Genomic DNA, 13,228 nt, shown 5'->3' on the forward strand with positions numbered 1-13,228 from the left:
AAAGAAGCCGTCAGTAGCATTCTGATTTGTGTATAAATATTTATTTAGCACACGTTCTGGCCAATGTACTGCCCTTGATTTTTGTGCAAAACTTACAGTAACTTCAATGGAAATTCTGAGCTCACAACTAGAGAAAAATATGGTTAAGTCAGCAACCCAGCTGCTTTTATATCCCAGAATAGCAAGCAGTGCCTCTAGTGAAGGAGGTGGGGAAATACGAGAGTTTATGTCATTCTTGGCTTTCTGTTGCTGGGCATACATTTGGGTAACACCTCAAGTTAGAGCAGACTCTGGGCTGTTCTATTTCTCTTAAGAGACTTTTAGCTGGGTTCAGAGCAGAACAGTGGTATAAAAATAAGAGGCCAAAAGCCAGTAAAGCTCTAGAAATATTTGCTAGAAATCCTGTGAGAGGCTGTTATGTGATAAAATTTCTGTGGGGAAAAAAATAAATTAACGTGAGATAAATCTGTTTGGTAGAGGAACATGAGGCCTTCATCACTGAAATGAGATTCTAAGGGAAATAATTTCCTTTCTGCTAGTGCTAGCATGAGAAATGATACGGAAAGTTGAGTCTACTTGCAGCATCATTGTAAAAGTAGATTCTCAATCACATATATTTTCTCACGATATAGGAAAAAAACTCAAACAGATTGCAGAGAAAACTGAAGCATATCTAACATGCAGCATAAAACTTAATCAAGAGAGAACAATTCTAAGATGCTGACAGCTAGCTCCAGTGTCCGAAAGCTTTCATCCTTGCTTTTCTCCATATTTTCTAGGCTTTTGGTAGACATTCCCATTAGTACGTCAGAATTTTAAAAGAGGATAAAATGGCAATAAAACAGAATACCTACTGGAAACAGAGAAGTTCACACTGGTGTAATACCAAAAAATAATTTATTAACTTTTAATATTTTTTTTTATTGAAAAACCCCTTCTACTGTGATATAAACTAAAATATTACACAACAAATCACTTTAGCTTATTGGCAAATGGACATTTTTCCTCTGCTAATTGCACTAGCATCAGACACGCTATTCGATGCCTGAGGGAATTCTTATGAAGCTATTCTGACTACCCAAGTACCTGCTATTATTAAGACCCAGAGTATAAAACACAAGTTTAAGTGCACTACGGCAAACAAGGTTGCCAAGATACCAATCCAAGGTTGCTCTCAATATCATGAAAAAATCATAACGTTTTGATCTTAAAAATTATCCTCAAATTGACTGATACACTTCGGGTGTCTAGATGGCTTAGCAGATTTCTACTCAGTTTAGTAGGACTGTATTGTCACTAACAGGAATCTCTCTGCTCAGCTGTATTTTCAGGATCCTCTTAGAATCAAAATAAAGTGGAAATTGAGGAAATCATCTGAGTTTCTGTAACTCAGCAAGCTACTTTTGCAAACACATACTAAGCATTAAAATTTATACTCTTTAAAAGAAAAAGAAGCACAAATACAATTATGCAAATTTGCACGCCAGGAAGATAAGTGTTTTCCTTGATGTCAATAGAAATTGAGTGCAATGCATTAGCAGTACAAATGGGAGACACCATGTGTAGCTGGTTTCTTTAGCTTAGGAATAGTATTTCCCTCCTTCACTATGTCATCAAGGCACATTCCAGTGCCACATCCAGTGAAGCTGCCATAGGCAAAGCTGGATAGCCACCGTTCCTGCGTGCTCTTACTACCCTGTGTACCCAGACCACTTCCAGGGGAGGCTGACGGGCCACAGTCACAGCCGGTCAGATTCCCACATCTTCATGGGCTCGCATCCTCGGGCAGCACTTTGCATGCTATAGCAGCACACGTTCAACAACCAGCTCCATGACTCTCCCTGGGTGACATACAGGGTTTCACAGATTCATACAATTTGGGAAGAGGGACACTGGAAGGATTCCAGTGAAGAGGAAAAATTTCAGCCACATATGCAAACTCTGTCAGGTGTATAGCAGAATCGAGCCACCTATTAGCATATCCCGGAAACAGACAGGAACTGGAATGGCAGAGTACAGAAGTCAAACAGCATTCAGAGACTTGTGATAACTCAGGACAGACATAACGACACTTTCATGTTACAACGGCAGTTCCTGAACAAGGAAATGATCGATTCTACTTGTGAGTGATTTTGTTGCCACAAGGCTGATTTCTCCTTCAATTGCATGGACTTTGACGATTCATTTTTTTAACACATGCTAAAAAAGATGCTGTTTAAAAGCTGCTTGACAGAACTAGTCATTATATGAAGAAGTACAATTAATTTGCTTAACCTGGAGAAAATAAGGCATATGAGAGCACAGAAAAGTCACTTCTGTAATTTCAGTTTTCCTTATGATAACTGCCTCTCAGACACATCTCATCCATAGCCATCAGACCATAAAACTAGGCTATTAAGTTAAAAGTTGCACTTTAAAAATCCACAAAACCTTGTGCTAGGAATATGAACTGTGACCCCTTTAGTTATTTAGGAGATCTAGGCATTTTCAACATTATTACAAGGGGCCATTAGAAGGCCTGAATCCATAGTCTTTATTGATTTAAGAGTCATCCAACTGTACTTACCTAAGTGTTACTCGAGTGAGCTGTTGCAAGATGACTTTGAGTTTTACATTTATACTAGAAGGCAGCCAGGAAAACTAAATGTTGGATCCAGCTTCTCAATTTGAAGCCTAAAGTCTCACTAACTTCAGTTAAGTTTCTTTTGTGTCTATCTCCCACTTGCCTCACTAACTTTGCTTGTTGGCTCTGGGTATAATAGCGAGAGCAGATCACAGACAAGTAAGAAACCAAACACTCAGTGAGAAGGAGCGACAAAAGTGATTAAACAGTTTTTCTGTGGTTTATAATGGTTGTTTTTCCTTTTTGAATTTTTCCCTAGACATATATAGGAATACTTACATATATATATATTTTGCAAGTTTTTACTTTCTGCAAACATTGCAAAGATTGCACAGCAATCAAAATCATAAACATTTTAAAGTTATCCATAGCCACATTTCCTAGACAGAAAATGGACGATGTAATCAGTTAGTACTGCAGTTCCGGTGAATTTAGTATTGCATACTTTGTCTTTAAAAAAAAACCCTCTACCTTTTCCTGCTTGTTTTAAAATATTTGACCCTTCTTTTATTCCACATAGAACTACCTCAAAGCTGAATCCACGCAGTTTGAGAAGTTTGCCTTGGGGGGGGAGCTCAGTATTAACACAGGAAGACCCACTGTTTTCCTGTTTACAATATGCTTTTGTTCTGCATATAGTCTTAAAAAAAAAAAATCCACAACTTCAGTATTATGAGATTATTACTATTAGCCATCAGCTCATTCTAGCAAAACCACAGGCAATGTCTCTGCCACCAGACGCTTCAAAGATTGATGGCTTGAACTTGCCTTCAAGTGTTACGGAAAATTACTAACATTCTAATGAACAACACTAGGTGTTATTGTTAACACTAGGAAAACCATTCTAATTCAAATTCTCAAAGGTACTTGGAGAATTTTACTGTTAACTTCAAAAGAGAGAGGATTTCAACCTTAAGATTTTTTTTCTCCTGACTCTTAGAAACTGCTTTACCCCTTTCTAGCTAGTTTATGCTATAATCCCCCTAAAATCATGAATTTATATTGACACAAAACTTTTCATAAAGGGGTAGAGAGCTGGATAAACAAAGTGGCCCTTACTGTCCTTCTGAAATCCCATGGAGCCCAAAGATTACATTAGTTTCCAAATTAATCAGACAGTAATAGTTCCCATGTATGTCTATTCATCCCTGAAAAGTAGCTTTCTGTATTACCTTCCCTTCATTTTACTCAAATTGGTATTTTCAAAACATACCAAGGTTAGTGTTCTCTAAACATTACTCTCAAACATAGCATATTTTTAAAATGACTGTGACTCTTTAAGAAAGCTCTTATTATCTTTAAACATATTTCTGTTTTATTTCTAGAACAAAAAAAATCTGAAACAAAACCTATTGTTCTAACACGCAAAGTTAGTTATTTTGTTATGTAGTCTTAAACTTTTCTGCACATTGAATGTTACAAAGTTTCAAAACTCTGGTTTGCACATAAAGTATACAATAGAAGTATAATATAATACAATATAAATAAAATAGTTTATTACAAGTATTTTAAAAGAGCTCTACAATACACTTTCAAAACATTTTATACAGTATTCTGTCTTTCAATATGAAACAGTTCACATAGGGAGAAAAAAAATCTCAATATATAACTATAGCCATTATTAACATACTGAATTCATCCGTCATACAAAAATCATAGTAACTACAGACTGAGTATCTTGCCTGGTTTTATTCTCTCTGAAAATGGGAAAGAATAACAGGTCCCTTCACCTTTCACTTCATTTATGCCAAATACTACAATGCTCACAGCAAAACCTAAATAAATCACTTCAAAAATTAAAAAAAAAAGCCAAATATCAAAACCATTTTACTTAAATAAATATGGATCTATTTAAATAGTGAAAAGAATGCCATGTATCTTACAGGTATGTTAATTTAGAAATAGGATTAAAAACTTCAGGTTTCAACTATTCAGAAGTTGTATAACAAAGGAAAATATCCTAAAAGGTATTTTTTTCAGAGGAAAAAAAAAGAAACAAACTTCATTCTTGCTCATAACAAATAAAGCTCCACTGCACTTACACATTTTGCCAGCCCCACAGGCACAATGGGCAAAGCTCTCTACTTACCAGAAAGTGCAACTACAGATTCTATTAATACAAAATCGGAATTACTTAATTTGAGCTAAAAGTCATTTTCAGTCTGTTATATTTAATGTAATGAGAACATGACTTCCCGACAAAACTGCTCATCTGAGTTATTATCACATCCTAGAGAACATTTCTTTTACTGGTGCAATATGTACGCTAGGAGGAAAGGAGACTGGAACAGATAGTAAGCTCGTTTGTAACGTTAATGGTAATTTCTTGTCCTCTTTTCTTGCAGAAAAATAGTTCGGTATTGTATGAATTGGCCAAAAAAGCTAGGAAAGGCAAGGGATATACAAAGAAGTAGAGATAATGAAGTGGTAAAATGGATTAATTGATTATAAACCCTGCTATTTTACCAATGTCTACTTGTACTTTATCATCAAAAGGGAAAAGATCTAGTTCCTCATCCATAGATCTCCAAACCCATTACAAAGCAGTTAAATTTCTTCAAAGCAGTTAAATTTCTTCTATTAACTGTTCTATAATGCCACACCAACATTTTTTCTCATTAAACTTCTTCCCCTTTTTCTACTTTCTTTTTTGCACCTTTTATCTAAAAATAATAGTTACTTTTTTTTAAAAAGTATGAAATAAATACAGTAAGTGTCTGTTATTTGCAAGGTATAGGGAGCCAGAAGAAAGTAAAGGGACCATTTTTTCTGTATTCTGGAAATTACCTTTTTATCTTTACTTTTCTGATAGTTATCATTGCACAGCATAATTTCATAAATTACTATATGGGAAAACATAGAACTTAAAATATCCGATTCAGGGAGCATTACAGATTGCTGCAACACTATTAAGACAGTAAGAATATGCATTTATAAATTAATTTAGAAAAAAAATGCAAAGTGGCTTTTTTTGTTGCTTTTTTGTTTTGTTTTAAACATCTTCTCACATTCATCACAAATTATATCAAGTAGACAGTTCTGAAGACAGTAAATGAACTCTTCAGGTCATCTCCATAATAGAAAGAGATAATCCCCTTCAGTCAATTGTTAGGTGTAACATAAGCCTTTTAGTAATTATGCAACCGAAAATTTTAATATAGAATTTCATAGGACATTATCCAGTTTTGATAAAAACAATATATTCTCTGGTTGTTGCTCAGTGGTACTCAGCTTTAAGCTCTCTTTGAAGTGAATAAGGTGATGTCTTTTCAAATGTGGGGCCTGTCTGAAATTTTTACCACAAACTAAACATTCAAACGGCTTCTGTCCAGCATGCATTAGGTAATGTCTTTCAAGCTTAGAAGGTGATTTAAAAGTTTTAAAGCAGATACTGCATTGATACAATTTGTTAACAACTTCACTTTTTTCAGTACATTCAGAAAAATCATGCCAACAGCTGTAACAGCTTTGCTCTGTTCCCAACAATTTACTACACAAATATGGCTGTGTGTTTCTACTGCTGGTGTCAAGAACAAAGTCCCCTGACTCGATTTCAACTTTGATTTCAGCTGCTTGGTTTGACTGAATCAGCTCAAATTCTTGAAAGCCAGATGCCTGTGAAGGTGTTTGAGAATAACCTGAATAACCCACGGGCTGAGAAGACTTAAATTCAATGTGATCTCCCTGATGATTGAAAAGTTTGTTCAGGTTTTCAAATTCTACCTGGCAAACGGGGCTTTTACAGGGTCTCTTTTCAGTATGGGTGAGCTGATGTCTTTTTAAGTGAGCTGACTGTCTAAATGTCTTCCCACAAACATTACAGCCAAAGGGCTTCTGTCCCGTGTGTATAAGGTAATGTCTTTGAAGTTTGGAGGAAGACGGAAAGATTTTTTCACATCTGTCACATTTACACACTTTGTGTCTGTTATGTGTATTTTTAGCAGAAGCTGAAAAAGCACAGTGAAGTACTTCTGGATTATCAAAGAAACCATCATCTGATGAACCATAAAAAGCATCATCTTTATTATCCGGTGAATCATTGATGTTTAACATGCTTTCACCAGTAAGCATACCTTTTAAATTAATTCCAAAGTCGTGAGGTTGCAGGCGCTCTTGCCAACGTAATGGCACAGTAAACATTCTTTTCATCCGATTACTAAGTGCCTTGTGCATGGCAAGCTTGCTATGGCAATCCTTGAAAGGTTTAGTGGAAGCGTGCTGATCAGAACACTGATCTCTAGCTGCAACCAGGTCAGGACTTTTAAAGTGACCTGATTTTTTTTTTTTTCTGTCAGTCAGAGAAAAATCTGTTGCCTTTCCTCCAGTATGCTTCAGCTTCATCAGGATCTTATTTTTCACGCTGACTGCATGGCTGCATGCTGTTGTACCATTCTTTGAACTTTTGTCATCCCTCAGATAAGAACATTTGTGCAAATTTAGAACCTGCTCCGTTTCAAAACACTGCTCACAAGCTGGGCACTGAAAGGGTACAATATAAATTGAGTGAACATCACATGGGTCATTCTCCTGTGACTCGTAAGTGGCAGCATTCTCAAAACTATCCCTTTTTCCTTCCAACAGGTTGCGTGGTCTGGGATATTTAAGAGTCTTTGCTTTGTACATAATATTGGGTAGAGTCTTATTTCTGGCATGGAGCTGTTTGTGCTTCATGAGTTTGCTCTGTATTTTAAACCGCTTCTGACAAAAGCAGCACTGAAAAGGCCTTTCTTCTGTGTGTGTGAGCTGATGGATTTTCAAGTGTGTTGACTGTCTGAAAGATTTACCACATGAAGAACACTTAAAAGGTTTCTGGCCAGTGTGAATAAGGAAGTGTCTTTCTAGCTTAGATCTTGATGGAAATGTCTTGTTACACGATTCACAAGCATGAGTTTGCTTTCTCCTTCTGGCACCATGTAGGCTATCTGCCTTCAAACACTGGTGCAACATCCACCTCTCTTCAGTTGTAAAAGATTTCCAGCACATGGAACATCGAAATATGCCACAAGTGACTCTGTCTTGCTCAGAATTCACAGAGTTTTCTGCTTGCTTGGTATCATTCTGATAATTTTCATTATGAAGCTGCTGATGCTTTAAGAAAGTGATTAAGTTTTTGAAGTTTCTGTAACAAACAATACACTTAAAAGGCAGATTATGGGTTAACTGATGCCTCTCCAGGTGGACCAGCTGCCTAAATGTTTTATGGCATACATGACATTCAAATGGCTTTTGACCAGTATGTATCAGATAATGCCTAGCTAATTTTGATGGAGTTTCAAACTGTTTATAGCAAATGTCACAAATATATGGCTTTTTTTTGGGTATCCTGTCAGCTGTTACACACTGCTGAACTTTTAACATTTTTATAAAGCAATTACACTTTGCCTACTGTTAGTTTCTTCAGATAGGCATTTCAAGTGAAGTCATCAATTGTACACTAAGATGGAAGGCTGTAGAAGCAGCAAATTTTCTTAGGAGAGATATTCTTAAATCCCACAGGTCCCTAAAATAAGAAAGAGAGTATTATTTTAGCCTATATTAATACATAATAGCCTAAGTTTGTCTCTTGTTTTCTACATAAGAGACCAAAAGCATCTAGATTAGAATACTCTTGATATAACTTAGCTTAAAATGCTTTCCTTGTAACAGAGTAATCACTCATTATGTTGCACGATACAAAAAAACTAGACTACTTTCCAGAAGAAACAAACAAGTTTAAGTCATCTGTGCTGTAAATGCAGCTATACTTCCAAATAATATACTGTTCAGCTACATTATGATAGTTTGAGTTATTTACAAATAAAGCATATTCTTAAAAAAACCCACAAGAACTTATTGTAGTAAATTTCTCCCCTACAGCAGTAATTCTAACTCCCAGATACAATATTTATGAAGATGAGAGAAAAAGAGAAGAACTTGGGATTCTTGGGCTTCAGAAATAAAAATTAAATGAATGCAGTGTTAGGGAGAAGTAAAAATACTTAGTTTCAATGTATTGTTAAAAGTTACTAATCACATTTCTGCATCTTATCAACTGTATCCAGTAGTGTAATCATTTTTGCTTTATCTCATAACAGCAAACACCAGAACCATTCAGCAAGAGCAACACACTAACCATAAACTACAACCAGAACAAGGATAAGCCCCAAAACAAGGATGAACACAGGCTATGTTCACTGTCTCACCACAGAGCTAGAATATCAGAGTTGCGATAGCTAATCATGTGTGTACCATATATACCATATGCACCGTATAACCATGCGTATAAGTCATGATAAATATAAAGGTCATTATCATAATTCATCATAACTAATGTTTTAGTCTAAACCAAAATCATGAAATAGTCAGTTTTAATTTTCCTTGAATTTTCAACAGATGGAACACACTTGGGCAAGCTACTGTGTCTCAGCTAAGGCATGACTTACAAACAAGAAACAATAACTTCACAAGTACCTGAGTGCATAACAAGTTATTAACATATTCATAGGAACAGCTAGAAAGCACCTCAGGCAACCATTTAGTCCAAGCCTTCCACTGTGAGGCCAGCTCATGTCTAGACAGCCTCCAAAGTGGTCTTAACTTCCCTTGAAGGAGGTTCCTTAACCTCAGCAGGGCTCCTGCTCCAATGCATCACCCTCTCATGAAGCTTTTCTTTGCACTCAGCTGAGCCTTTCTTTACTACAAAGTTATTTTCATTATCCTTCCCCCTGTGAACCCATAAAACAACTAAAAAGCATTCTCTGCCACAGCTTCATGTATTCAAAGTCTCCTTTCTCTCTTCTTTTTTTTTCTTTTTTTTAAACTAGGAAAATTCTGGTTTTTCTAAATATTGCTTTTAGGTCCACTAAAAAAAGAAAAAAAGAACAAAAAAATTGGTCTTTTTAATCATCTCGGGACTAATTTCAGTTGGTCACATCCTTCCTAAATTGCAGCATCTAAAACAGATTAAGTATTCCAGTCCACAAGAGTAGTACAAACAACACAATAAAAATACCTCTGGTATGGTATTACCTATATCCCTTTATAAAAAAGAAAAGGGATGGAGGGAGCAAACTTTAAAGCAACAGCATAATAGTTAGGACTTGTAATAACTTCGAGATACACAAGACACTTCTACTAACTATAATTTGTGGTATTTTGACACTACAACTCACAAGTTGTACATTCTTTCTACGTACTAGCAGAATAAAAAATTCATTTATTCAGTGTCTCCAAAAGCCCTGTCTTCACAAAGAGTTAGTGTCCCTAGTTTTTAAAAATTCAGAAATAGCTGAAAAGTCCATTCAGAGTCTTTTCAAAGAATGAAAGCCTACTGCAATTTAAAGCAAGTTACGATAAGATTCAAGACACATGCACAAAAGACTGAAAATGTCTGGTGAATCAAGATTTTTCTTAAGCTTAGTGAAAGGAAACCTGGTCATCTGTTGGGATTGTTCCACCTCTAACAGATATGTTCCTAGATAATTATGGACCTTATTAAATAACATTTGGATGTACGCCTTAGATGCAGTTGTCACTACATTGAGGAGTTACCTAATCTCACTGAAATAGTTCAAGATAGGATTTATCAATGCTATGAAGCAGTTGAGAAAGTCAACTTTTCCTTTCCTAGTCTCTTTTCCCATAGAATTTTAACAGCTACTGGGTTTCAGTCTTGTTCTGAAGATGCAAGAAAACACAACACTTTAGGAGACCCCCTTTTCCTCCCAGTTGTTCTTCTGTACAGCTCAAGGCAGCCTCCATTAGCAGGGAAGGAAAACCTCCTGAGAAAGAACTGTAAGGACTGATGAATTTTAGTTAACATACTGTCATACAGATCTAATTTACGCATCAGGCAAGTGCTCAAACAGTATAGTGACATGCAAAGAAAAAAAGTCCAGAGTAAGAGACAGCTGTGGCATATTACACAAGGGATTTTGCATTGAGCTTATAAATTTTTTAGAGATTCTATCTGGTGAATGAGGAAAATGCTCTGTAGTACAAGGTGTCAAAATCACAGTAGAGCTTCTTGCTGTGGTCTTCTTGCCCTGTGAAAGACTAAAGGCTCAGATGAGGTAAACTTAGGGGACACAGGGGAAGGAGAAAGAGCCAAGATAGGCATTACTGTGTGGCCCAAATATATTTTCAAATCCTATTTACTAAGGACAGACTTCTCCACATCTATTTCAGGGTGCTCTGTGCCTTGCACATCTAAGGAATAAACATGCTGCTGCTAAAGATCAAAGAGCAAAAGACAGGCTTGGAATATTGTCTCCTGCCAGCTTTGGAAGTACACAGGCATGTCCTAATTAGAGTCAGAAAAATGTACTTCCCTATGTGATAAGGATTTAGTTTGTGGCATAGGTCCAATTTAATATTAAATTGACCCTACTTTTCATCTTGGCTCAAGGTCATGCAGAAAAATAAAATCAAGAAGTAACGTAGGCTGTTGAAGGTCCACTGAGAACCCTCTTAAGTCTAGTGTTATTTAATGATTAAGATTATGTTTATTAATATTACAGATGGCAGCAAGCTGCAACAAAATGAAAACATGATGGAAGAAAATTCTGAATTCTAATCCAGTCTTTATTAATTAGAGAAGGTTTTTTTTTTTAAAAAAAAAAAACAACAAAAAACAAAACGGGAAGGGCACTTCAATAAGAAGAAATGCAAGATCTTCAATTTAGGCAAGAATAATCAACTGGAAGTGGAACAACTTACTAGGTTATAGTTGTGCAGAAAAGACCTGGAGTCTAAGTTGGAACAGAAGCTGAATATGCCAACAGCATGCCATCCGTACCAGGATATGTAAACAGAAGTAAAGCTTTGCTAGCACATAAATCTTCCATACTACTCACTACTGTTTAGAATTCAGCTGAAGTACTCTATCCAGTTTTGAATACTGCCCTTCAAATTGATTCAAGCATAGGAACTAATTGGAATGAATTCAGAGAAGAGGATCAAGAATGATCAGAGCTTAAATGCATAATATACAGGAAAAGACTGAAGTAACTGGGAATGTTTAAGTTAAAAAAGAGGAGACCTGATTAAAAAGAAAAACAAAAAAAAACCCCAAACAAAACAAAACATAAAAGCCAGCTTTCAAGAAAATGGAAGTAAGCTGATCCCCAAGCCACTTACAGTTGTGAGTACAAATGGCTTCAAATTATAGAGAGGATTCAAGTACATTATTGTCCTTACAGTTGCAAAGTTTTTCCTCAATAGCATACAAATAAGTTGCGTGGGGAAGTCGCTCTGCCTCCAACAGCAGAGGTCTCCAAAAAAGGTTGTGCAAACATCTCTCAAATTCCCACACCCATAGAGTTGACCCCATACAAGCTAAATATTCTGGCTTGCTTTCCTATGACTCATTAGTATAATTCAAAACAAGCCACTTAAGAATTGAAAATTCAGTATATTTCCAAATTTACCACTGAAGGATTCTTCCGCACAATCATTAGTGTATCCTCAGATCCTTGAGATAAGCTAATGCTTATAGCTTCCCAGACCCAATAATAATACACGTGCGACTAAACGTAAGGTGTCTCCTGTAACACTAACTACAGAACAGACAAGTGAAGATCTGGCTGCCGGTTTACGAAACGCACGGCGCGCAACAGGCGCAGGGACCCGAGCGCCGAGACAAACGCGCGGCGCTCCCCGCCAGCTCTCCCTCGGGAGGAGCGGAGACCGCTGCGGCGGGGGAACGCCTCACACCCGGCAGGTGACCTTCACCGGCACGGGGCATCCGAATAACGCCACGCACCTCTCACGCTCCCGTCTTCCACGTATTTTCCAAGACACTTTCTGAGGCGAAACAGAAGGCGCGTGAAAGTTCCGCCGAAGGGGCCCCAGACCGACCCCACCGCAGCCCCCAGCAGGACACGCTTAGATCCAGTCACTAACTAGCAAGCAGCTAGCGAGGCGGCTCTTCCGGACGGACACCAGACCGCGAACGGACGCGCAAAACCGCCGGCGGCTTTCCCGCAGCGGGGAGCGGGCTCCCCGCCGGCCCGGCCCGCGCCCGCCCGCCCCCGCCGCGGCTCCCCCAGCCCGCCGCGGGGCACGGCACGGCACGGCACGGCACGGCACGGCACGGCACGGCACGGCACGGCACGGCACCCGCGCCGGCGCTGCCCACAGGGGCTCGGCTCTGCCCCGACGCGCCGCGCTGGCGGCCGGCGGCGCCGCGGCCGTCACCGGCCCAGCGCCCCGGGGCCGCCGCGGAGGCCGCAGCGGCGCTGACCGCCGGCCGAGGGGAAGGGCGGCAAGCGGGGAACCGGGGGCGAAGAAGGGAGCGACCTGGAGAAGCAGCTACCGCGCCTCCGCCTTCCTCATCCCTCCCGGGGTTGCGGCCGCCTAAACTCTTCCCCCCGGATGGCACCGGGACGCCGGGAAACCCGGGCCGGAGCTTTCCGTTCCCCCGCGCAATCCGGCCCCGCCTTCCGCCGCTCTGAGGCGCCGGGCCGGGCCGGGCCGGGGGACGGGGAGTGTGCCCCCGGCTTTATTTCTGTCCGGGCAGAAAATGCCCCCAGGCCCTGCCGGTGAATTATCAGTCGCTGGTGGCACGTTGTTCCCGGCAAATAAGGCACGGTTTCTCCTTCAGCATCCCGAACGCAAGTGGCGGAC

General features: G+C 39.0%; 1 protein-coding gene across 2 annotated transcripts; it reads right to left on the reverse strand.

Moving 5' to 3' along the window:
- Positions 1-4,097: 4,097 nt before the first annotated feature.
- On the reverse strand, positions 4,098-13,028 carry ZNF770 (zinc finger protein 770). Of its 2 annotated transcripts, none has more exons than XM_075030366.1 (2): positions 12,902-13,028; positions 4,098-8,123 (listed from the first exon to the last, which is right to left on the reverse strand). In XM_075030366.1, the coding sequence occupies exon 2, from the start codon at positions 7,979-7,981 to the stop codon at positions 5,789-5,791; it is 2,193 nt and encodes a 730-aa protein (XP_074886467.1). In that variant the 5' UTR covers positions 7,982-8,123; positions 12,902-13,028; the 3' UTR covers positions 4,098-5,788. The 2 variants fall into 2 exon arrangements, with proteins under 2 accessions (XP_074886467.1, XP_074886468.1); XM_075030367.1 differs by lacking the exon at positions 12,902-13,028 and adding an exon at positions 12,366-12,437.
- Positions 13,029-13,228: the final 200 nt, after the last annotated feature.

Source organism: Buteo buteo, chromosome 6 (genome assembly GCF_964188355.1).
Source record: "Buteo buteo chromosome 6, bButBut1.hap1.1, whole genome shotgun sequence".
NCBI lineage: Eukaryota > Metazoa > Chordata > Aves > Accipitriformes > Accipitridae > Buteo > Buteo buteo.

Excerpts from the sequence above, each read along its gene's own strand:
- ZNF770 (XM_075030366.1), bottom strand. The coding sequence starts at position 7,981 with ATGTTAAAAGTTCAGCAGTGTGTAACAGCTGACAGGATACCCAAAAAA.